Below are 25993 nucleotides of genomic sequence, written 5' to 3' on the forward strand. Positions count from 1 at the left end.
AGTGACAGGGGTCTCCTTCTTTTTGCAGCTAGAGGGCAAGGGGGACCCAACAAAGGCGTTTATCGTCAAAAGGGTCCTAGCATGGTTAACAAAGGGGACGGCGACAAATGACAGCAGAAGGCCAGTGACACCAGCGATATTAGAAGGTTTAATGCAGGCCACAGACAGAGTGTGCCTATCGGGGTTCGAGGCGAAACTTTTCCGGCTGACGTTTGCATTGGCTTTCTTCGCAGCACTGCGAGCCGGGGAGCTGGTGTGCGCGTCGCGTAAAGGCGAGGGAGGGATGCAGTTTGAGGACATAGTCTTAGGGGAAGGATGGGTCAAACTACACGTAAAAAGGTCAAAAACAGACCAGCGGGGTAGGGGAGCGTGGATATCCTTGCTAGGGCTACCAGGGACCAAATTTTGCCCAGTGAGCACGCTCAGGGAATACTTGGCATGCAGGCCAGACGGTCAGGGTCCCCTGCTCCTTCACGCGGACGGGGTACCGTTATCTAGATTCCAGTACCTGCGAGTGTTCCGCATGTGCCTAAGACACCAGGGTCTCGACGAGGCACAATACGGGACGCATTTGTTCCGGATTGGGGCGGCAATGGAAGCATCACGCGCGGGGCTGTCAGTAGCTGCGATACAAAAGATAGGGCGATGGAAGTCTAACAGATACCGGTCCTATATCAGGCCCGCATTATCTGGGATTTAGCGTGCTTTGATAAACCCCCGCATCCTCTTTATGCCTTCACAGACGCCGCACCCACTTGGATAATCGGAGACTCGCTTATACACTGGGCAGAGAAGCGGGCTGTCAAAAGCCCATGCGGGGCTAACCTCGGGTTGCGAACGGAGGAGGCAAATGTGGTATGGGGGGGAGGTAGGGGGCTGCGGTGGGCTCAGTTGCTCCCGCTGCTAATGGTGATGGGGAGGGATAGGAGGGCGCCGCAGATCCTGCTCCTCCACGTCGGGGGCAACGATCTGGCCGTTCGACGCTACTTCGAGCTGGTTAATTCAATAAAACACGACCTGGCCCTCATACTCGCCAGTTGGCCAGGAGTACAGATCGTTTGGTTGGACATAGTGTGCAGGAGAGTGTGGAGGGGTGCAAGGGCACCGGGCGCCATCGACCGAGAGCGGGTCAAATTGAACAAGATGGTGGGAAAGTTTGTGACGCAGTGCGGGGGATGGCAGATCACCCATCCCGAGTTCGACCACAAGTCGAGCCGACGGCACACACTTATCCGAGATAGGGGTGGACTTGTTCAATAACGATTTGCAGGAGGAGCTGGAGAGGGTCCTTGCGGGGTTGGCGGCACGGTCTGATTTAAGGAGGTTTAAATAGAGCCGTGAGTGGCGGCAGTTCGGGGGTAAGTGCTTGTCCTTGCCAGATGGGCTCGGGGCGGGCGTCGCCCGGGGGTAGGAGCGATTGGGCGGGGTCAAGCTTACGTGACACCCGGGAACCCACTCGCGACAAAGGCCGGCTCTTTAGGGGTTGGCCGGGTACGGGGGCAGCAGGCCAAGGCCTGGCTGACCCTCTGACCCCACTCTGGCTTGGACTAGCGCTTACTCCAGTATTATGATTGTTAATAAACAAAGCCGCGGCCTTTTATACCTCCAAACTGAGTCTGTCATTACTTGTCTGTTATATGTGGGTACCGGTTCCAAGTGGGAGGGGGTCCCTCGCAGCCTCCCTGGTCATGGCCCTTATAGGACTGGGCTCTCATAGGAACATCTTAACCAAAAAAAAATATCCTCCTCTTACCGTTTTGGAGTCAAATATGGGAGGGTTGTCATTCATGTCTGTCAAGGTGATCACAGCGGTACCAGTCGTTGCCCATCCTTTACCCATGTCATCTCTAGCTCTGATGTAGACTGTGTATTGTGGGGTGGTCTGAAAGAATGAGAGGTGTTAAGTTGTGAATGGAGAAAGATACCAGAGCTCGGCCTCCTGGCAGTATGGAGACAATTCCAGGCAGGCAGGAGCAATAATTATTGTAAGAAACACGAGTGGAGCCAAAATATACATAGAGAATCGTGTTTACAAATAGACACTGACTAGATATATTTGGTATTTTGCAGTATTCAGTATTCACCAAAATGGTTAATTTTGGGACATAAAGAGTAGAAATCTCCAAGATAAACAGGTCACAAACCTCGCGGTCTAATCCAGTTGCGATCACACTGATCATTCCAGTCTGATTATTGATTGTAAACATCTGGTCACTGGGAACTTGGGGATCTTGACTGATGATGGAATAACCAATCACCCCATGGTTGAAGTCCACACTATCGTCGGCATCCGTCGCGCTTACGGTCATCACAGAAGTGCCTTAACAAATAATAAATCAGTGACCATGTCGCCATTAAAAATGTTACATGTCCTTTGTAAGAAATAACACACTAACACACACTAACACACACTAACACACAATAACAAGACACACCTGGCCGAGACCCTTCAGCCACAGAGCCGTGGAAGACCTTCTCTGTGAATTGTGGCTCGTTATCATTCTGATCTATGACTTTAATGGTGATTGGCATGGGATCCTCTGCTGATTGTCCATTCGCTGTCACCGCATGGCAAGAAAGCTAAAACACAGATTGAGTAAAATTTGTGAGCTGGGGCAGTGAAATCACTCTGTGTTCCCATCCAGAACATCGTTTGCCAGTTCATATTGGGTTAAATACTTACACTATACAGAGCAATTTCTTCTCTGTCCAGTTTCTCGGCCACCTTCATCCAACCAGTTTCCCTTTCAATGATGAAGACCCCTACAGGTGGGGTATCAGCCCCCTGCCCAGTGATGCTGTAGAACAATCTGATCTCCTTGTCTTTACTGGACTTGATCTGAGTAATAAAGCAGATATTTCATGTAGTCTCCCCAACCAACAAAAGAACCATATTTAGAAAAAATGTAAGTGCTACTTTTTCCTACCCAAAATGCAATCTTGGATTGAATCTGCCCCTCACCAGAAGATATTGTATCTTTAGGTGAAACTCTACTCCCCAGGAGGTATTACTTACACAGTACACGCGGAGACGTGTGAGGTTCTGAAACTTCTGTACACGATCATTTAATTTATAAATCAAGTCTAATGTTAGACCCTAAAACATACAGTATCACACAAATCAGAACTACCATGTGAAACAAACACTTTCCAGCAGTAATACTACACCCGTCAAACTAGTTCAAGAACAAAGCTTTAAATAGATATTATAGATCTTCATGACAGAAATCAGAATGTGGACCAAATGTTCATCCCCACAAGTACCTTCTGTTCTGTATTTGTGAGGTGCCTCTGGTTTATTTCTGATTATGATAAGAATCAGCTTTAACACATGAATTGATTAATGCTTCACCCCTCCCCCCCCCCCATATAGCGTGCAGTATATATACTCCACTATAGTTTTAGTTGGTGCTCTCTTTATTGGGGGTGCCTCCATCCCAAACTTTTTGTTCTCACAAGAAACTTAACGTACCTGCACCAGGTTTTTGGGAAATGGATCCTTCTGATTCTCAGACACTGAGATTGGGGGGATAACCCAGTCTCTCTTCTGTCTTTTCCGCCCAGACATAGATTTGGGGAGAAGACCTGTATGTTCCTCAGGGGAAGATTCCTGCGGGTGGGAAAACAGGAAGATAATTGTTTAGAACAAGAGAGGAAACTATTATTAGGTAGTAGGTGTTAAAGTCAAATTTACCCCTGCACTCTGTATAACAAAAACTGTCTACACAATTTCCCCATCTCTCTTTAAATCTCCCAACATATGATTTAGATTGTAAGCTCTCCGGGACAGGGATTCATTTTCTTATTGTGTGCTTTTATCTTTGATGCTCTTATTGTATTATAATTACCTGTAACTCTAAGGTCTATTTTTGTAGAGTATTACGTACATTGTTGTGTTCTATAAACAAAAATATACATAAAAATAAATGTGAAGTGTGAGCGATTCCACATAGTTTGGAGAAACTTGCAGTGAGGATATTTAACCGGTTATTACTTTTAAGAACTAAGAAAAGAAACACGTGGTGAGACATATCTGTGACTTAACATCTCTAGGGAGGCTCATTACAAACTTTTACTACATAATGTGTTCCAGACTTATCCGCGAGTACAATAAACACATAAGGATTAGTGCAGCCGGCTCATCTCTGGATCAGGAACCTTTTACTTGGGACATGTCTCCAAATGCCATCCCACCGCAGACACCAGCCATAGGCAACCTGTTCTCCACCATTCCCGGTGTATCTTTCCTGGTAACCTTTTGTAACCGATTCCCGTCCCAGGTGGGTGGCCGTACCTGCTTTTTGTGGTGGTGCTTTTTACTCTGCAGGGCAACAACCGTGAAGAATGTCCAGTCTGCGTCAGCCCGAGTGTGAACAATGAAGCTCCTTTTTGAGCCGTGCAGCTTTATCTGATGCTTTGCCAAAACTATGCCATCCGCTTGGACCTCGAAACCTTGGTCCTCAGACACATAGTGTGTGGTCTTCTGCTCCGAACACCCGTCAAAGCTCACTGCAAAGACAAGAAGAGGAATCATCAGCACAGACTCTCAGTACATCCTGCTGCAGCATTGAAGGTTTCCATGCAGAATGGCGACATTTATCCTCATTACCGAGCTTCCGTATAACTCCATCTTCTCACTGTAGAGGGAGAGGGGGTTGGCCCGGTATTAAAGGGGTTGCACCCCATATGGCCAATCCCTGACCTCACCAGGGAGGCAAGGGGTTAACTGGACTGCGGTCCAGGAATGTGGCTTACACCTTGTCATGTCAGGAAACTGTATGTTCCCCTGTTCCCATGTTTCATTATAACCCTGTATTTTAATGTTTTAAAGTGCATTTCTGTATCTCCAGTTCTGGAGGTCGCAGAGAGTTGAAATTTGGCCAATGTGTGGAGTCACTGTAGGCATTAAAAACTGGCAAATTTCGACCCACTGAGCCCACCAGAATGGAACTTATTAATATGTGTAGATATTAAAGTGTATATTTATGGTATTTTGGATCTGCTCTGAAAATGCAGACTCTGTCTGCTATGCTAATAGGTCATGAAGGGCAGCCGGATGATTGAGCATAAGCACTGTGATCAAAAGTTAACTGCCCTGATTGTTTACACGAGGAACCAAGTACTAATCAACAGACTCTGCCACTCTAATTGTTACCTGAGGGCGGAGAATCATCAAACTGGAGTGGTTTGTAAGTGTTATGTCTACACCTACAAACAATGCAGATCCTACCAGATACTTCATTTGGTAGACGGGTCGTCGCCCCTGATTTAATTATGGGGCTACAGAAATAAGACCCTCAGAGTCCCAGTACACATGGGCTAACTAGCTGGGGGGCATGGGTTAAGCTGTGTCTCCACGTTAGGGATTGGATACAGATAATTGTTCATCAATAGTCTGTATTCAATGTTAAGAATAGGGTTACACAGGTATATAAACTGTGTCAACCCTACAGTTTTTAGTTGTTCTTCTGATTCCACCTGGGATGTCACCGGATTGCTGGAGAATTGCTAGCTGATACTTCTCCATCCCCCAACCCTAAGTAAGTGTTACCTTCTTGCCTGTTAATTGTACTATATTGCTGTGTTCACCTTTCTTAAGGAATAAATATATTTTATTATATCTAAGCCTTAGTCAGTTCAACCCAGATATTTGGTGTTGATTATATCTTGTCATAAGCTACCGTGACACTCACCTTACAGTTTTTACTTTTAGATAGAAGATATAAGGGATGGGTCGTCCTTCGACCAAGAGTGCTCAACTCCAGTCAGCAAGCCCCTCCAACAGGATCAGCTTTTAAGGATATCGCTGCTTCAGCACAGGTGGCTCAGTCAAAGATTGAGCCACCTGTGCTGAAGCAGGGATACCCTTAAAAGCTGACCTGTTTGGTGTCCCTGGAGAACTGGTGTTGGCCACTCCTGGTCTAAAGACACCTCTTACTTTGCCAAAAGGGATCAGCAAGATAGGGACAGTTTAGCTATAGCATTCTTCACCGGATAGAATGACCAACACCTTGGCCCGTCACAATGCCACTGACACAGCAGAGCTTTGTATAGTCATCTCTACTCCAGATCCCAACGTGACCGGTGTAAGAAGTCTACACCGCTGCTAAATATGGAATGGGAGTCCATGCTGTATGTGAAACTTCTCCTGCATTGCTTGACTGCCCATAAAACAAACACATCCCTGACCCTATAATCGTTTTGGTATTCCACATGGGAGGGGTGCATCCACATGGGCATCCACATGGGAGGGGTGCATCCACATGGGCATCCACATGGGAGGGGTGCATCCACATGGGCATCCACATGGGAGGGGTGCATCCACATGGGCATCCACATGGGAGGCGTGCATCCACATGGGCATCCACATGGGAGGCGGGCATCCACATGGGCATCCACATGGAAGGCGGGCATCCACATGGGAGGCGTGCATCCACATGGGAGGCGTGCATCCACATGGGCATCCACATGGGAGGCGGGCATCCACATGGGAGGGGTGCATCCACATGGGCATCCACATGGGCATCCACAAGGGAGGCGGGCAACCACATGGAAGGCGTGCATCCACATGGGCATCCACATGGGCATCCACATGGGAGGCGTGCATCCACATGAGCATCCACAAGGGAGGCGGGCATCCACATGGGCATCCACATGGGAGGCGGGCATCCACATGGGCATCCACAAGGGAGGCGTGCTTCCACATGGGAGGCGGGCATCCACATAGGCATCCACAAGGGAGGCGTGCTTCCACATGGGAGGCATGCATCCACATGGGAGGCGTGCGTCCACATGGGAGGGGTGCATCCACATGGGAGGGGTGCATCCACATGGGAGGGGTGCATCCACATGGGAGGGGTGCATCCACATGGGAAGGGTTCATCCACATGGGAGGGGTGCATCCACATGCCTAATTTCATAGAGGTGCAGTGTCCACCTCCATTCAGCACAGTTCGGAGATTCCAAGACGGAAATACCGTAGCCTGCCTCCCAAGCCGCGATAGAAGCAACACACATAATAGGAGATGGAAAACAGAATGGGAATGTGCACGTCACACATACAAAAGTAAAACATTAAGAAAAAGGAGTCCCTGTCCCCAAGAGCTTGCAATCAAAGTTACAAAAGGTCCAGTCATACACAGCTTTAAAGAAGAAAAGCTTGCAGAGATATTTGGAGTCAATAATATGGAGTCAGGAATATTGGGCGAGATGAATTATTACCTCGAAGGTTTTACAATCTAAGTGAATCATATCAAGTGATTGACGCAGCAAATAAATTAGATGCCCAAACGTAGGGCTGTCAGGCGGCTTCTGCAAAAATGCTGGACACAATGGTGAAAGGTGCTCGAGACACACACACACCCCCCTGTCCACTCCATGCAGTTTCCTCCTTTCCTTGGCCCCACTCCCAGGCTCCTGACTGGCTTGCATTACCCAGGCCCCAGCTGCCCAGCCCTCGAGCAACAGCCCTGCACAGGGAAAAGCTGCACCCCCCTCCCCAACCGGTCAGGTCACTGTGTCCAGAGAGGTAATACAGACACATACATGTCCAGTATTAGTTTTAAATTTTTTACAGGACAGTGTGTTAAAATACAGGACGGTCCGGTTCTATACTGGACACCTGGCAACCTTGCGCCACACACTCTGGAGATACAGGCCACCTGGTGCAGTACCAATTTCTCCCAGCAGCTGTCACTGTGACAAAAGTGATCCCCATCAGTATCCCAGAGTGCGCATGTTTATAAAATGCAAAATACAAGGTCATTAAAGGAGGTGTGGCGAGGGTAATTAAAGGGACGCCAATTACAGGAACTGTGTTTAATCCCAGAGATTAATTTGCAGGGGACCTCTGCGTAATTAGCATTGCTACTTTATAGGGGGAATGGCTCCGCCAAGTTGATAATGGACATTGTCAAAGTTTGCAGAGTCTGTGCTGTATTCCGTGTTATACAGAGTTACCACCTCCTACTGCGGGGCACCCGGAGAAATGTAAAAACCAAAACATTCCCTTACTTGGCGGCGTGGTGCGGCGGGTCTCCCGGCGTCTCCCGGCGTCCCGCTGCAATTCCCCCTCCAACCGCAGTGAACATGGCTGCGCAGCGTCAGATGACGCCATGTTAACGGCATGCTACGTGACATCATGACGCTACGTCCCGTTGCCATGGCAATGTGACACTGCGTAGCGTCCCGTTACCATGGCGTCATTTGACGCTACGCAGCCATGTTCACTGCAGAAGTTGCAGGAGCTGCCGCCGCCGCCCGGAGAATGGCAGGCTAAACCCGTAGCCCGGAAGTAAGGGCCAAAACCCGGAGTCAAATCCGGAGAATGGCAGGCTAAACCCGTAGCCCGGAGGTAAGTGCCAAAACCCGGAGTCTCCGGGGTCAAACCCGGAGAGGTGGCAGGCTAAACCTGTAGCCTGGAGGTAAGGGCCAAAACCCGGAATCTCTGGGGTCAAACCCGGAGTCTCCGGGGTCAAACCCGGAGAGGTGGCAACCCTGGTGTTATCAGCAAGCGTGCAGAGGAAATTTGGGACGGGCCCGTCCTGCTGACACACGGCAGGCTTAGACTCGTATTAAAACAGCACAGAATTCCAGACCGGTCAGCTTTTTGTGCCATTTTAAGGCAACGCGATCAAAAGGTTAATCCCGGGTTCTCAACTCCAGACCTCACGACCTCCCCCAGCAGGTCAGGTTTTCAGGATATCCCAGCTTCAGCACAGGTGGCTCAATCAATGCCTACTTCAGCACAGGGGGAGTGAGGGCCTTGAGGACTGGGGTTGCCCACCCCTGATCCATACCAAGGAGATTTAAATGTAATTGTATCCTCACCAAAACTAGACACAAACCCTAACACAAGCCGAGGATTCCCGGGAGTAACGGGAAACCCTTCACACACAGCTTGTTTGGGGTTTTGTTAGGTCCAACAGCATTAAAGCGACTGAAATGCATTAGCAGCAGATTCAGGAGGGAAAGCGGATACAGACAGACAAAGCTTCTCCCTAAAATAAATCCTGTGCACACAAACAAGCCCTTATACACAGAGCCACAGTGTGTGTGAGCGGTGTGTCACATTGTAACATCTAGCAGGTGTATTGTGTGGACACGGGCAGAAGGATGAAGGCTTCCTTTACCATGGCATTTGGATATGCCCAAAATGCTTTATTATTCTAGTACTCAAATTGTTTTCTGTGGGCTGGAGCTGCCCCATCGCTGTCTTTAATCCTCCGTCCCGTTATATACCGTATCAAATCTATCACATGTATACACCCGACACAAAGATACACACAGTGCAGCTGGGAGATACGTGCGCCTTCATGCATATTTCAGGAATAAAATTAGAGGAAGAGTCTGGACCACAATAAATAGTATTTAGACCAAAATGTTACAGAGCCGTCAGATATTAGGAGTTGTATATATGTATATTATCATCATTTAGTTGTAAAGCGCCAACATATTCCACAGCGCGGTACAATGGGGGTACAGAATTCTGTATATTACGTAAGACAGAATGACATACAAGTGAGGACAGACGTGCACAGATACAGGAGGTAATGAAGGCGCTGCTCCGGAGAGCTTACACTCTAAGTAAGGCCTCGTCCAGGGTGACGCTGAGCGGGCGTGCACGATGAAACACATTGAGGTAATGTGTGGCCAGCGTGAGCGAGCGCTCGCTCGGCGTTTAGCTACTTGCAGAGGCAAGCAAATTTGAATATGCCGCTCGCTGGTGCGTCACGTGAGCGGTTCGCCTAATGAGGACGAACCAGCTCCGTGACATCATGGCCGCGCCCACCGACGCGCGTACCTAGCTGGCAACAAATCGCCCGGCCGAGCAGGAAGCGTGACGTCACCACGCACGAGCGCCAGCACGCTTGCTCCCTGCCTGGCCGCAGCCTAAAGGGGATACGGGGCAATGTATATCTTTATTTATTTTAGCTCCGCCATGCACATAGCTTCTCACAGCACTAATACACCCGGCAAATAATAGGTCACTTAGGGCCTTATGCAGAGAGCAGCGCTATTTACAATCTCACCATTTTCCGGAGAAAATCGCGCACAAAACAGCTGAAAATGGCGAGGTAGGAAAAAAGCGCCATTTTTTTTTCTATTTGCAAATCTCGCCGCGCGGCTGGCGAGAACCTAAATCTCTCCAGTGTTGAAAACGGCCGTATTCAGAGAGGCGCAATCGCCATCTAGCGGCTGTTCGATTTTCAACATTTTGCTTCTCCAACAAAAGTTGGCAAGAAGCTGGAGCTCGGCGGCCGGTGGGGGAGAAAAAAAAAACGCGTTTTTTTTACAACAAGTTTCAACAGCGCGCATATCACCGGTTGAAACTCTCCATATGCAGACAGGATTTTAAATGCAGTTTTATGACCTTTCTGCATATGGAGATTAAATCACGCCAAAAAAGGTACTATTTATTACTATCTCCAATTAATTCCACCGCTGCTCTCTGCATGAGGCCCTTAGTGGGAATAAGCACCTCATACAAAAATGTAACATTAGGATCGGGTTTCCTGACCCAGAGAGCTTACAATCTCAGTGTGAAGAATTAGAACAAGGCAGTAACAATGTATCGCTGGTCCTTCTGGGAAGGAATATGTTAATGAGCTGTCAGCAGGACACTAAAGCTTCAATTTGTTCTGGACTCAAAGGTTAATTTACAAGAGGTGAGCGCACAAGGTAGCCGCCCGTCACTGGAATGAAAGGGACAATAGGGGCATTGTGAGAAGGAACAGCCCAAGTACCGTACCCCTCAAACACAGGCGCAGCGTCTCATATCTGGTCATTCACCCAATTCTGCTTTTTATCCCAAAAATCCCTTTTAGTTCTTTAGTGTGAAGACGTTTGCAAAAGTAAACAAACAAGCGACACACGCAGTATTACACCAGGATGTGAACACATTGCGTGGGACGCCATATTGCTGGGGCCAGTGCTTCGTTACTGTGCAACATATTGTAGGCTACTCCAAGGAGTAAATCACATTGTCTCATGCTGGCCCGGTTATTTCTCAGGATTTCTCTGCTTTACAAAAGGTCACGATCAGAACATCAGCCGCAGAACTGAGGTCCAAACAAGGCTCGGAAATAAAACCAAGGTCACAGGACGTCCCTTAGTCAGAGTAACCCTGGGAATGATGGGCAGATGAGCAGTGACCTCGCCCTGCAAGGACATTTCTAAGGACGGTTAACATTAAGCAGACGGTTGGGGGGTTGGGGGGGGGGGGGGCAGATTTGCACCGGGATTTCCAAAAGGGACATTTTTAAACACTTCCCAGGAAATGTGGCTGTAATTTTGCACTTCCACTTTCCCTAAACTAGTGAAGAAATGAAAGTAAAAGGCAAGTAACTAACTGGCCTCGCAGTGATGAGACCCAAAAGGCTGAAATAGCTGTCTGTGAGCAGTGTTACTGGCTCTGCACTTCTTTAACCCAGGCCGTGCTGAAAAAGCGGTATAACGTGGAAGGCATAAGTTTAGAGGGGTCCCATGTTATAATGGATAAGACGCAAAAGGTGTCACTCCGTGCTCATTTGCATGTCATCTCCAACAATCCCTAGCTGCAGTGGAAGCACTGTATACTAAGACACGGGAGCGCAAACTTTTTGAGCTGCGCCCCCCTGCCTGATCCCGCAGCTACTTGCGCCCCCTTACTGTTTGACCGGCGTCGGTGTGACAGCACACGACCCCGTTGCCATGACAGCGAGACGTCAAATGACGCTGTGGGGTCATGTGACGTCACATGGCAAATGATGCCGTGTTGCCATGGCGACGCGGCACAATACTCCTGCTGAATCGCGGTAAATAGGTTACAGAAGCCTCACGCGAACCCCCGGCATGTAATTTAAATTACACGCGACCCCGGCCGCCAGTAAAATGAACTATTCATTTTCTGCAGTTTATTGCAAAAAACCTACAAATATAGCCTTTGGGGTCAACAGAAGAATGCCAATAACATAGCTGCGGTCTAATGCTGAGCCCGGCGGCCATACTTGTAGCTTGTTGCCTTGGCTGATCCGGCGGCCATATTGTTCGCACCGGAACTAGTATTCTTGCTCAAGAGATTTAAGGGTCATTTTGCGGCGATTGAAGGGTCCCCGGAAACGGGATCAGCGCAATTGAATTTCGGGGTACCCCCCCAAGATCCCTCTCGTCCCACCCCTAAAATGAGCAGCACTGATGGCTGCTTTAAGGGGTCACATCGGGGTGAATGATGCCATTTTATTTCTTGTTACCAAAAATCTGACAAGTATTTTAAAATCTTTTTTTTAAAGCCAGTTTCTTGGCATGGTGAGCAGGGGTACATGCAGGGGTACATGCAGGGGTACATGCAGGGGTTCGATTCCCTCTGGCTGTCCCCCTGCCCCATCTCTTATCTTTATTGGCACTGATAAGACCTGAGTGGGATAAAATGAAAGTGAACGCGTGGCTGATAAACACTCCACGATTCAAGGCCCCAAGGAAAAGGAATTTGTGCCCAATTTATAAGCGGTGTAATGCTGCAGGCATAAACGTAATTATTTATTTATAAAATGTGTTACCAGGAAGTAATACAGTGAGAGTAACCGCTCGTTTCCAAGTATGTGCTGGGCACAGAGTTATAATAACAATACATGCTTACAAATACATGCTTACATTAAGTGAGCAGGGTTATACATTATATACAAGACATTGCATGCACAGTTAAAGCTAATATATGCTATAGGTGCAGGGCCAGCCCGTCCTTTAGGCGAACCTAGGCGGTCGCCTAGGGTGCAAAGGTCCTTGGGGCGCATTAATAATAATAATTTTTTCCTCTTATTTTGTATTTATCTTTTTTTTTTTAAATTATTTTTATTTCTTTTTTGTCCGGTATTTTGGCGCCCAATTATTTTTATTGTGTCTCGCGCTGGGGCGCGGTCGCATCCCCTGCAGCCCCGATAGCTACGCCACTGTTTATTTTATTTATCTTATTATTTTTTTATACAACTGGGGCGCAAATGTTGTTTTGCCTCGGGCGCATGAAACCCTTGCGCCGGCCCTGTATAGGCGAATGTAACAGTTACAGATAGGGTTGCCAGGTGTCCGGTTTTCATGCCGGACGGCAAGTCAGCAAGCCAAGCGGCGGATGCGGTGGCCAGGCGAGCGCGTGGGCGGTGGCGAGCGTGTGGGCAGATGCGGCAAGCACGGGCTGGTCTGCTGACCAGAGGACGGTGGATGGACACAGTCATCCTGCACTCCTGCTGCCTGTCGAGTGAAGGAGAGAACAGCGGGGGCGGAGCTAGAGTCAGAGACGTCTGCTGGAAATAAGGTAAGGACAAAAAAGTTTGCTGGGGTGGGGGGGGGGGACTGGGGGCCAGCCTGCGGAGATAAAAATGATGGGTGTGGGGGATAAGATGGGGCATGGGAGCAAGCCTGGGGAGATTAAAATGATGGGGGGGGGGGATAAAATGGGGCATGGGGGCCAGCCTGGGAAGATTAAAATAATGGGGGGTGGGATAAAATGAGGCATGGGGGCCAGCCTGCCAGCCTGGGGAGATTAAAATGATGTGTGTGTGTGTGTGTGTGTTTGTGTGTTTGGGGGAGGGGGGGTTAAGAAAGATGGGGCAGGGAGGCCAGCCTGGGGAGATGATAATGATTTGGGGATAAAATGATGATAATGATGAGGGGATAAGATGATGATGATGAGGGGCCAGGGTGAGATGATGATGAGGGGGGGGAAAAAGATGATAATGATATGGGGGGGGAGGGATGGGGGTCAGCCTGGGGAGATGTGCTGTTGATGGAGGGGCCAGGGTGAGATGATGATGGGGGGTATAGTTTATATATGTATTGGGGATGTGGGGGTATTTTTAAATGTATTGGGGAGGTGGGGGTATTTTTTATATGTATTCGGGGGGCGCGGGGGTATTTTTTATATGTATTTGGGGGGCGTGGGGGTATTTATTATATGTATTTGGGGGGCGTGGGGGTCCAGTATTGTGTCCAGTATTTTTGGACAAGCCACCTGGCAACCCTAGTTATAGACAAGATTAAAATGTGAGACAGATTTAGTTTTGTTTCGTTCATAGGGGTCCCATGTTAAAATGGATAAGAATAAAGTGACACACTGAATGCTCATTTGCATGTCATTACCCAGAACCCCTGGCTGCAGTGGAGGCAGTGTATGCAAAGAGATAACGGGGAAAGTCAGGGTGGCAGACCCGGCTGAGACGTGTGAACGTGCACATGTGGGATGATTATTTGCTTCATTTAAAAAGAAGCAGAAGCCCGTGCGGTGTTTGCTGTAACCGCGGATTCCTTCGTATCAGGACGATTAGAAGATTGAGGGGATTTCTGCCCCCGGCCCAGAATTGCACCTTTAAGTTGGAGGATCTGGCCCCATTTTCCCCTGATTTATAGTATATTTGGGTGGGAATCAGAGACGCCACATTAAGCTAATTTCTCATACGTTTAACTTTTTCTACATTTGTTCCTGTACATTTCCCGCAGGGAACTCTGTGATGTTACATCTTATTTCTTATATAGGCCCCATCTTGCAGCCACAAGTCAGCTGCAGAAATAAGGGCTGCACCATTTACCACTCACTCAAAGGGCGGGTGACTCCACTCTGCACAGCGAGTACCACACAAGTCACGGGCAAGTCACGGGCGTTGCAAGATAAACACAGCAGGACGTTTGGGTGGATTTATAAGGCAGCTGGAATGTACTAAACTCACCAGACTGGGTAAAACCCTATTGCCACCGTATCGGTGATCTCACCGGGTTCAGAAGCTACAGGAAACCGCGCAGTTTCTATGTTAGGTCACGTGACCAGAAAGTATATGGCCAGCGTTATCACGTATCATCTTTTAGTCATAAAGAGGAGAATAAGGGAGATACAGTCTGGAGCACGGGTTTCCAACCTTTTTTTGGTTAAGGAACCCTTTGTGAAATTCTGAGGAACCCCAACCCTCTCTAATAGCGCGTCTGAGTTCAGATGCATTGTAAGGAACCCCAACCCTCTCTAATAGCGCGTCTAAGATCAGATGCATTGTAAGGTACCCCAACCCTCTCTAATAGCGCATCTGAGATCAGATGCATTGTAAGGAACCCCGACCCTCTCTAATAGCGCGTCCGAGATCAGATGCATTGTAAGGAACTCCAACCCTCTCTAAAAGCGCGTCTGAGATCCGATGCATTGTAAATTCTTCTGTATTTGGAACAATTTTCAAAATAATTGAATAATCCTAGAAACCCTGTTTTGAAAACACTGGTCTTGAGACACTCACTCACTTTAATGGAGTCTCACCCAGGTTTCCCAAATCCCCACAATTCACTCATTTGGGTTTTGTTAACCTTGATATCTCTGGGAAGAGCAGACACACCAACAGCATGGAAATATAACAGCACAGACAGAAATAATATAAAATGTAATAAAATGGACAATAGACTGAAACTAAATAAAAACCCACATTCCCCAACGCTGAGAACCCGAGAGACAAAACGAGAATGAAACTGGTTAATCAGCAAGTTGGAGAGAACAATGGTAGATAATAAAGATAAAGAAGTCAATGTTTAACTCAAGTTCAAGGAAAGACTAGAACATCGAAGGCAGGACCTGTGGGAGGGGAGCTCGGCTGCAGAATTACCCACACGTATTTCATTTGGCATATAAATAGTGGTGCCAAGTCCAAACCCCACAATCTCCTCCTCCACGCAGACCCGGCCACAAATACAGAGGCTCTCAGGGCACTCACTGTGACAAACACCCTAGTTACCATCTAAAATGCTAAACTCTGGGACATCTCTCCACTAACACAAACTGAAGGACATGGACCATCAAACATGGCACTCCCCATAATACTCCGTCACTGCCCCTCACCCTCTAATACTCCTTGTCACAATAACTATCCCAATTATGTTGCATATACATACATCAAAAAATTCCATGTGACAGTATCAGATGAAATGTGCTATAATGTTACATATACACGTTGTTATTGTAGTAGATCGGAACAGTGTGTACTGTATATTAGTAACATAGTAGCCTGTAGAATAGCTCATTGTTAGATGAAAGAATTAAAGAGAAATCCCTCGTTTAGTCCTTGAGGGGAAAGTGTCCCCAAATTATAGATCCACCTTGCCTCACGGCGTAAAAGAAGTTGATCCCAGTCTCCACCCCTTGTGCCCAGGGTAGGGTGATCAATACCAAGAAATTTCAGAACACACCATTGGGGTGCTCATGTATATGACGTGCAACAGGTTTAGCAAGATTATTTCTGATATCTCCCAGATGTTCCAAGATACGCTTTTTAAATTGCCTTTTTGTTTTGCCAATATATTTCTTTGCACAGGAGCACTCAATTTGGTAGATCACACCAATGGTGTTACAATTGATACATTTTCTGATTGTAAATGTTTTAGAATCATCCCAATTTTTACATTTCTTGGTAGTTTTGATCTGGCTGCATGCTCGACATTGCGATCATCTGTATGTACCAGTTGGTCTTGTTGGAAGCCACGTGGGACTGACATGTTGTTCAAAATGACTGTGTGTAAGTGTGTCCCTCAAGTTCTCCGGGCTTCTACCGGTGATACTGGGATATGGTTTAAGTACTTTTTGGAGATCCGGATCTGCAGTCAGTATATGCCAGTGTTTTCTGAAAATGGTGTTAATATTCTGCCTTTGGTTATTATAGGTGCCTATAACCCGTATCTGTTTACTTTGGTCTGTCTGAACTTTAGCCTGTAGGAGCAGATGTCTAGGTGTAGATTTAGCTCGTTTATAGGCTCGTTTCACTATTTTATTAGAGTAGCACCTTTGTAGAAACCGATCGGTCTTTCATCTTTTTGGCTTCAAGTTCCAAAAACTCCATTGATGAACAGTTTCTGCGTAGTCGCAGAAACTGTCCCACTGGTATCCCCCGAATTAGGTTTTTGGGATGATGGCTGCTAGCCAGGAGAAGACTATTAGTTGCCGTCTCTTGCTGATGGACCGTGGTCTGTAGCTCATTCTCCAGACCTCTTTGGATCTGTACATCCAAAAAGCTGATTACATTTGGATCGTATTCGACCGTGAGTCTAAGGTTAATCTGATTATTGTTTAGTGTCTCGATTAACTCATGAAGGGTTTTTCCATCTCCGTGCCATAGTAGTAGCACATCATCGATATACAGGCAGTCCTCGGTTATCCGACACAATGCGTTACTCAAAATGGCGTTGTAAAGCGAAACGTTGTAAAGCGAAACACGTTTTCCCATAGGAACACTGTTTAAATGAAAAAAATGCCTTCAGGAAGGGAACCTATCACTAAAATACACCAAATATTTTATGCAGGCAATAAGATATGCAGCACACACATAAATTATATAGTGTATATACTGTATTATATATATAATATAACATAATAAATAATATATTATATAGTATAATATAATATTATATATTATAATATTATATATATACGCTCTTACGACGCTTTGCAATGTTGTTTATGTGAATGTGTGTATATATATATATATACACACATACACAACGTTGCAAAGCGTCGTAAGAGCGTTGGATAAGCAATTTTGGCGTTGTAAAAATGAACATAGGTATGCATTGCATAGCGTTGGATAAGCCATTCGTTGTAAATCAAAGCGTTGTAAAACGAGGACTGCCTGTATCTTAGCCACATGATGATAATCTCAGTGTACTTTTCACATGATTTAGAAAAGACCGTGTCCGCTTCCCACCAGCCCAGGTACAGATTTGCATAGGATGGGGCACATGTAGTCCCCATCGCTGTACCCTGGGTCTGGTGGTAAAGTTTTCTGTCAAAAATACAGAAATTTCTGGTTGGAATATATACAGCAGGGGTGGCAACTCCAGTCCTCAAGGGACACCAACAGGTCAGGTTTTGAGGATATCCCTGCTTCAGCACAGGTGGCTCAATCAGTGGCTCAGACTTTGACTGAGCCACCTGTGCTGAAGCAGAGACTGAGCCACCTGTGCTGAAGCTGGGATATCCTGAAAACCTGACCAGTTGGTGGCCCTTGAGGACTGGAGTTGACCACACCTGATATTCAGTGTCACGACTACTAAATGCAGGCGCACTGCATGGCTGTGCATTAAATATACAACACACTGCAACCTCTTACTACGGGTCCTATATTAACAGTTTCTCACTAGTGCAATGCAGTGTTCATAAGGACCCTACTATGGACAAGCTAACCTTTTACTTTCTGTAACTATCCGTGAAACCGGGTTTCCAAAGTTCGAGGTCAAGCGAACGTCCCAATGTTGGAAGAAAAGTTCTGAAAATCTAGAACCGAACTGTTCCGGGTATTCCTAAACCCAAACCCAAACCCAGCCGTTTTTGGTTTCTGAAAATTGGATTTTAAAATGTAAGTGCAGGTTGTGTTAAACATGACAAGGAACAAGACGATGGCTGTTCTATGCTAAGAATATTCCAGGGTGTGGATCGTGTGATTCCCAGTGCACATGGAACGGAAGCGTGTAAGGAGTCCGTGTAATATTGGTTTGATATTCTGCTATTTCCTATAAAAATGAGTCAGATACGCTCAGACGCTTCCCTGTGTTGTGTTTTACAGTCAAAATCTTCCAGTGCGTCTCTGCAAGAAACGCAAAGCACATCACATGGCGATAAAAGGCGAGAAACACCAAGACGCGGACAGGGCCGCCAACAGAAATCTTGGGGCCCAGGACAAATGCACAGAGCAGGCCCCCCCCCCCCATAGCACACCTACCATGACATTTTTTTAGGGCGCAACTTTTACCTAAATGGCAGTGTTGTGAACCCTATTTCACACCTCGCAAGCCCCTTTTATTAACCTTCCTTTTCCCATGTATTTCTCTCCCTCCGTCTCACCTCTCACTCTCCCCTCCTCCATTACCCCACTCTCCCTCAATCCCTGCCCCCCGCCTCACATGTATTTCTCTCCCCATCTCCCTCTTTTCCTCACTCCCTCTCTCTCCTCTCCCCTTCCGTCAATTACACCACTCTCACCCAATTCCCTCCCCCCTCACATAATTCCCACCACAAAATATATACCAAAAAATAAAAAAAACACCCCCAATGCAAAAAACCCACCGCCCCCAAATACATACAAACAAAATCTGCAACCCCCAAATATATACAAAAAAACCCCACCTCACCAATACATATAAAAAAAGCCCCAATGCATATATAAAAAACCCCAATGCACATAAAACCCCTCCAATGCATATAAAAAAGCCCCAAGACATATAAAGAAGCCCCCACTCCCCCCCCAATACATATAAAAAGACCCCCACTCCTGCTTGGGTGTCTGAGGAACTTCCTGTCTTGGGAGGGCGCCGGGCGCAGGCCTCGGTCACATAGGCCTTCCCGGAACTGGAGCCGGTGGTAGGACTCAGACGGCGGGCCGCGGAGGATGGTGGATGCCGGTAGGGGGACGAGGGGTAGGAGAGGAGGGGAAAGGATCCTAGTAGGGACTGAGGGGTGGGGAAGGATACCGGGCAGTAGGGCCTGGCTGGGGGACCCGAGGGGATGCCGGTATGGGCCTAGAGACGGGGGGGTGGGAGGGGGGGCGGGCTGAGGATCATGGCTGGGGACTCGGGGAGAGCGTGGGTGAAGGCCCGGCCGCCCGGGCCCCTACTAAAAGTTAAATAAGTTTGTAAATAAAATAAAAAGAAGTACTGTGTATTTGTAGAGTGCTTCATGAATCATCACAATATAACCTCTGATACTGTGCAATAAAAAGCACTCAACCATGTAACAGCTTCTCGAACATTACACAGGTTAGGACACATCTAATAAAATCGGATCTCGACATGTACGTACCTTTATTTATATTGCGCCATCCAGTTACACAGCGGGTCACAGCCGTAACACACGGACATAATAATATAACACATAATGGGAATAAGCGCTTCAGACATAAAAGTAACAATAGGAAAAGGAGTCCCTGCCCTGAAGAGCTTACAATGTAAGTGAAATAACTGTGATAACAAGTCTGGCTTTTGCTTTAGGCTGCGTCCCCGCTAGCGCTGAGGTCGCTGAGCGAGCGGTGCTTGGCGAGGTGACTTGCATATATATATGTATGCAAGTTCCCGCTCACGCGATGCTCACCGGCGCTCTGCGCTTACATAAACAAATTTTTCATACTTACAAGCGCGCTCAGCTTCCCCTGCATTGTCCCCCCCCCCCAGTTCCCCCCCGCGAGCGCATGCAAAAATTAAAAGACACCCACGCTCATGCTTGGAGTGCTCTCCAAGGATGAGCGCGCTCAGCTCCAGCGGGGACAACGCCTTAGTCACAAAGCAAAGAAAACAAAGACACAGAGAAAAAAACCAAGGTGCAGAGTGAGCACGTATCCGAACAAGTGCATCTATCCAGCAAATTTATCAGGGGAAAGACAGTAACGAGGGAGTAGCGTGTATGATGCCTTTTATTGGACCAACAAGTAGTTGATATGTTACAAGCTTTCCCACCTCCCGGGGTCCGTCATCGGATATGGCAGAGCCGTTCGGATTTAGAAAATAAACGATAATAAAGTGACCCAACTTTCACAGGACCCCCTGAATAAATAACTATGGGACCCCAGAGAGCGGCTACTTATCATAGTAACCATATAGTGGATGCCCCGGACAGTTGTCACTGTGATCGTATTTAAACGATCCTGATTGGTTAGTATGGGCTAGGAGTATTAGGGAGACATCTTTAAAGGGTCAAAATAATCTGACGGCAGTTTCATGTTCTATAGGTTCAATGCACCCTTATAGAAAACAAACACGTGTAAGTATACTGAAATACTATTTGAAACTTGTAATGTCTCTCTGTAATATCTCTTGTGATAAGACTGTTTGCTGTTCTACGTGCAGGGAGGTTATTCTCATGTTTCCTTTGGCCAATGACTGCAGCATACATTTGTTTGAAGGAGATCATTGGGAAAGAACCAGAATTACCATGAAACATTCAAATTCAGCGGACCCAGAAGAAAAACAAAAACAGGCTCATTTTTACACAAGTAGCAAATACATTCAATTTTTATAGAGGAGAGAGGATTAAATATTTCTAAGGAGTTGATCGCAAGTAACTGATTTATAAAACTCTCTTTTTTGACAGTTATGTGGGATTGTCCCTTTACTCTGTTGTTGTCAGAGAGGCCCACAGGACACTCCAGCAGTGAAACGGTTAACACAAAGCAGAAGTGAAATGCTTGCCCAAGAGCTCACACATTAGCCTGTATCTTACCTTTGCCCAGCACGGTGCCCGCCTCCATGGTCCCGGGCACGGAGAAGATGTATCTGTCCTCAGTGAAGCCGGGGCGGCATTGTACCCACTCTGCCAACCCTCCTGTGACCTGCCATAGAGGAACAGAGACGTGAGGGGACCCCACAGAGAGTATGTGTCACCCCCAACATCTCTAATCTAACACTGGCCCCATGTACACAGAGCACCAGCTCCCACATTACACCACTGACACTGACACACATTACACCAGTGATTCCCAACCAGGGTTCCGTGGAAGCAGTCTCAGGGGTTCCTCCTATGGACCACAGACCCCCCCCCCCCCCCCCTGGGGGTAGGGTTTTTTTGGTATGTATTTTGTAGGGTGGATTGAGAGAGATTGGGGTAATTGACGGAAGGTAGGGGCAAGTAAGAGAAGAGAGGGGGGCATGAGGGAGTGAGCGTGGAAAAGAGGGAGTAAGAGTGGGACTCAAGGGATAAATACATGCGAGGCGGGAGGGGGGGGGAGAGTTAGTGAGACGGAGGGGAGAGAAACGCATGGGTAACGGGTGGGAAATAGAGGTGGCTCGTGAGGTGTGAAATTTTGTGACTGACCCCTGTCGAACCTAATATGTGTCAGCCAGATAGGGGGTCCCAGAGATTTTTCTAAATACTTCAAGGGTTCCTCCAAACAAAAAAGGTTGGAAATCACTGTCTTACAGTGAGTGTCACAGCTGTCCCCAGAGCACAAGGTGCAGCAGTGACAAGCAGCCCTAACTGTGTCTGTGTGTGCCCCAGACATGCCACATTCACCCCACTGTCACATGTCATATAGTGGGGAGCTGCAGAGAGGGATAGAGAGGAGGGTCAGGGCAGGGGTGATTAGGCAGTGGTTGGGGGTGGGGGATTAGGGCATCTGTTGCACGGAGGGACAGGGGCAGTTGTTTGGAAGGGGCAGTACTGACCTGTAAGAGCAGACACAGGAGCCCCACACTCGGGGCACTGATCTTCTTGCTCCCCATGGGGAACTCAGGGAAGTGCGAGGGGTCACTCAGGTGTCCTGCTCCGGGTCTGCCTGTCCCTCTCTCTGTGCCTGTCCCGGCTCGGCTTGTCCTCTCTCTGTCCCGGGTGTGATGGATAAAAGTGAGGTACCTCCTGCAACTACCAAGAGTGGGCGGGGCTGCAGATCACTGCCAGGTAACTCTCACTGGGGGAGTGAGGCAGTCTCACTCACAGGGGGGCAGTCTCTCTCACTCACAGGGGGTGCAGTCTCTCTCACTGGAGGAGTGGGGCAGTCTCACTTACAGGGGGGCAGTCTCACTTACAGGGGGGCAGTCTCTCACTGGAGGAGTGGGCAGTCTCTCTCACTCACAGGGGGGCAGCCTTTCTCACTCACGGGGGGGGGGGGGGGGAGTCAGCCTGTCTCACTGACAGGGGGGCAGCCTGGCTGATTTTGGTGGGCTATCTCACTCATTAAATGACAGTGTCATTTACTAGAGGGCAGTCTCACCCATTGGGGTACATTGTCACTCATTTTAAGGTAGTCTCACTTGGAGGGAAGTATCACTCATTTATTGACAGTTGTACTCATTAGGGGTTAGTCTCATTTACTGGGGGTGGGGACACTCACTTATTTGGGGGCAGTCTCACTTATTGGAGTGTGACTTCCAAACTCCACTGATCCCAATTAGACAGTTCTACTTTCAGTGAGTGAGACTCAGATTGGCTTCTATGGTGAGGGAGGGAATGGAGTACTCAGCCAGTTGACCTTTTACCAGATATGTGAGGGGGCTGTGTTTTTCAGGTGAGAGCTGCTGAGTACAGTGATATGTTACTGCCCCCATAGCCTGGATATTTAGGGTCACACGTCCCCTCACATGCTGTTTGCTTTCTCTGGACTTTGCTCCCCTCCGGGGCCGAGCTTCACCAGAGAACCCTCCCTTCAGGCGAGAGCTCACACTCACTCCAATCTGTGCACGGGAGCTCACACTCTCTCCAAGCTGTGCATGGGAGCACACACTCACCAAACTGTGCACATGAGTTCACACTCACTCCAACCCGTGCCCATGACCGGACACTCCAAGCTGAGCACGGGACCATACACTCACTCCAAGCTGTGCATGGGAGCTCACACTCACTCCAAGCTGTGCGCGGGAGCTCATACTCACTCCAAGCTGTACACGGGATCACACACTCACCAAGCTGTGCACACAAGTTCACACTCACTCCAACCTGTGCCCATGACCGGACACTCCAAGCTGTGCACGGGACCATACACTCACTCCAACCGCGCACGCAAGATCACACTCACCAAGCTGCCCACACCGACTCTGGTGAGGGAGGAACATGATGGAGAACCCACTGACATTGGGAGAAGGGAGAGTTGATCAGGAAGAAAGTACAGATGTACCATTTCTCATCCCCATATTTACCCGAACCGCAGCTAAGGGCCGGGAAATAAACATGCTGCTAATGACTGGTTAATGAATTCAAGATCACTGCGGCCATTACAACTGCAAACTACACCCTGGGGTTGGAATATTTAACAGAACGTATCGTCTAATAAAAAAGGAGGCGAATCAGCATTACCAAGGAGAAATCTGGAGTAAAGACAGGGGTGCAAGGAACCCCACGGGGCCCTAAATCTCCCAAACACTATAATACAGTCATAAATGTAATACACTCATAAATGTAAGCACTAACTATATATAGTATATATATATAGTATATATATATATATATATATATATATATATATATATATATATATATATATATATGCAAATATAGCTGTATGCTCATCTGCATGTCTTAGGCAGGTCTGCAACCCCGCCTTTCCCCATTATCACCCAGCATACAGCACTTCCACTGCAGCAAGGGATTCTGGGAAATGACATGCAAATGAGCACACAGTGTCACTTTTTGCCTCAATAACCATTTTTAACATGGTTCCCTATAGGCTTAAGCTTGCTACATGGTCACAGCCTTGAGCACAGCCAGGGTTAAGGTGCATACCCAGAAAACCACCCACAGACAGCTGTTTCGACCTTGATGGGTCTCATCAGTGTGGGGTTGATTTTACTGGGAATGCAAGAGAGGCTATGGGATAGTCTAAACCATAATACTGAGTTAAGTTATGGTGAGTAAAAAAAGTGACAAAAAACCCCCACAGGAAAGCAAATATGCAAATATAGCTGTATGCTCATCTGCATGTCTTAGGCAGGTCTGCAACCCCGCCTTTCCCCATTATCACCCAGCATACAGCACTTCCACTGCAGCAAGGGATTCTGGGAAATGACATGCAAATGAGCAGTTTTATTAATACGCCTGTGACGATAGCTTCCACAGGCTTATTAATATTACACAAAAATAATTGGGTTTGAACTGAACGAAGCTTAAGATATAATAAATTGTATTTATTCCTTAGAATAAAGGTGAACACAACAGATAATACAGTAACAAATATATATATATATATAAAATCAAAGATATGTTTATTCAAAAAGAAATAAAGTTACTAAATATGACAACTTAAACACTGTGCAAAGTACAGAATAATGACAGAAAAACTGTATATAAGAAAATCTCTATAAGAGCAAACTAGACTAAACTCAAGTATACACAGAAGGACTACAGGACATGTAATAAACAAATGCAGAACAGGTGAGGTGGGGGAGCAGTTCAACAATACAAAGGGTGTGGGAAATTCAGATTTAGATCTCGATATATGGAAAGGTATATGGGAGGCCGCCTCCAAAAACTCGGCATGTGTGGTAATCAAGGAGAACATTTACAAAGTAATTTTTAGGTGGTACATGACCCCTACTAAGTTACACTCTTTTCTCCCAGGTGTTTCCCCATTATGCTGGCGTGGCTGTGGTGAAATGGGGAATATATTGCATATATTTTGGTCATGCCCTAAAATCCAGACAACACGGAGAGCAGTGTTTCCCTTATAGATAGGATCATGGGGATCGCTGTTCCACACGACCCTCTTTATATACTATTAGGAAAACCAGCGACCAACCAAAACAAAAAGGAAAGCAAAGTTATTTCCCACATTTTGAATGCCACCAGATGCACAATCGCCAAGAACAGGAAACAAGCTACCGCCCGTCTTTAAACCAAATAAATAATAAGATTTGGCATATAGTTTATATGGAAAAACTTTCAGCTTATCTGAACGGCTCCACACCTCAATTCGCGGAGATTTGGGCCCCTTGGTTTCGCAATGCGGGTATATCGCCATATCTAGATTAAAATATTCTGAATGTTGTGATATATGTTGTAATAAAAGTGCTATTCACTATGCTATATATGTACAAGTGCTGTCCCCTTTCCTCTTCCACTGGTAGATAATTAACCTCCAATTAATTATTTCACAATAGATTTCACAACAGCCGAAACAACCTGAGGGGACAGGGAGGGGCGATGTCCTGGAACAGGAATCTCCATTTCTGCCCCCCCTGTTTACCCCCCCCCCCCGTTTACCCCCCCCCGCTTTCATTGCAGTTCTGCCTGCTCGCTTATTTGGATGTAAGCTTTCCCTGCAGCTTCACTCCCAGTGCAGATGCAATGGATACATTATGTTACTTTTCTCCCTCCAGTCTGTCACACCCTGGTTGCCCCGGCAACATCTCTAGTCCTCCTAGTTAATGGGCTTTACCATTCTCCCCTGTCTGTTTTCACAGGTAGTTTAGCCCTACCCTATTCCTGTGTTACAAGCAGTACTCACTTCCTTTCCTTCCTGACCCTGGCTGAGTGAGTACTCCTGCTATACCCCCTTGTCAAGGCCATTTCCTTTTTACCTGCCTTTCATTA

At 47.2% G+C, this 25993-nt stretch overlaps 1 protein-coding gene across 1 annotated transcript in view; it reads right to left on the reverse strand.

Moving 5' to 3' along the window:
• The window catches only part of LOC142469832 (cadherin-1-like), a 44337-nt gene extending 22027 nt beyond the window's left edge, over positions 1-22310 (reverse strand). The window contains exons 1-8 of the mRNA XM_075576506.1: positions 22138-22310; positions 21197-21305; positions 4295-4509; positions 3473-3610; positions 2684-2839; positions 2436-2580; positions 2145-2320; positions 1754-1882 (exon numbers count right to left, since the gene is read on the reverse strand). Coding sequence (XP_075432621.1) covers positions 1754-1882; positions 2145-2320; positions 2436-2580; positions 2684-2839; positions 3473-3610; positions 4295-4509; positions 21197-21305; positions 22138-22194 — 1125 coding nt within the window. The 5' untranslated portion in view covers positions 22195-22310. The remainder of the gene's footprint in view (positions 1-1753; positions 1883-2144; positions 2321-2435; positions 2581-2683; positions 2840-3472; positions 3611-4294; positions 4510-21196; positions 21306-22137) is intronic.
• Positions 22311-25993: the final 3683 nt, after the last annotated feature.

The sequence above is a fragment of the Ascaphus truei genome, chromosome 19, assembly GCF_040206685.1.
Source record: "Ascaphus truei isolate aAscTru1 chromosome 19, aAscTru1.hap1, whole genome shotgun sequence".
Taxonomy (NCBI): domain Eukaryota; kingdom Metazoa; phylum Chordata; class Amphibia; order Anura; family Ascaphidae; genus Ascaphus; species Ascaphus truei.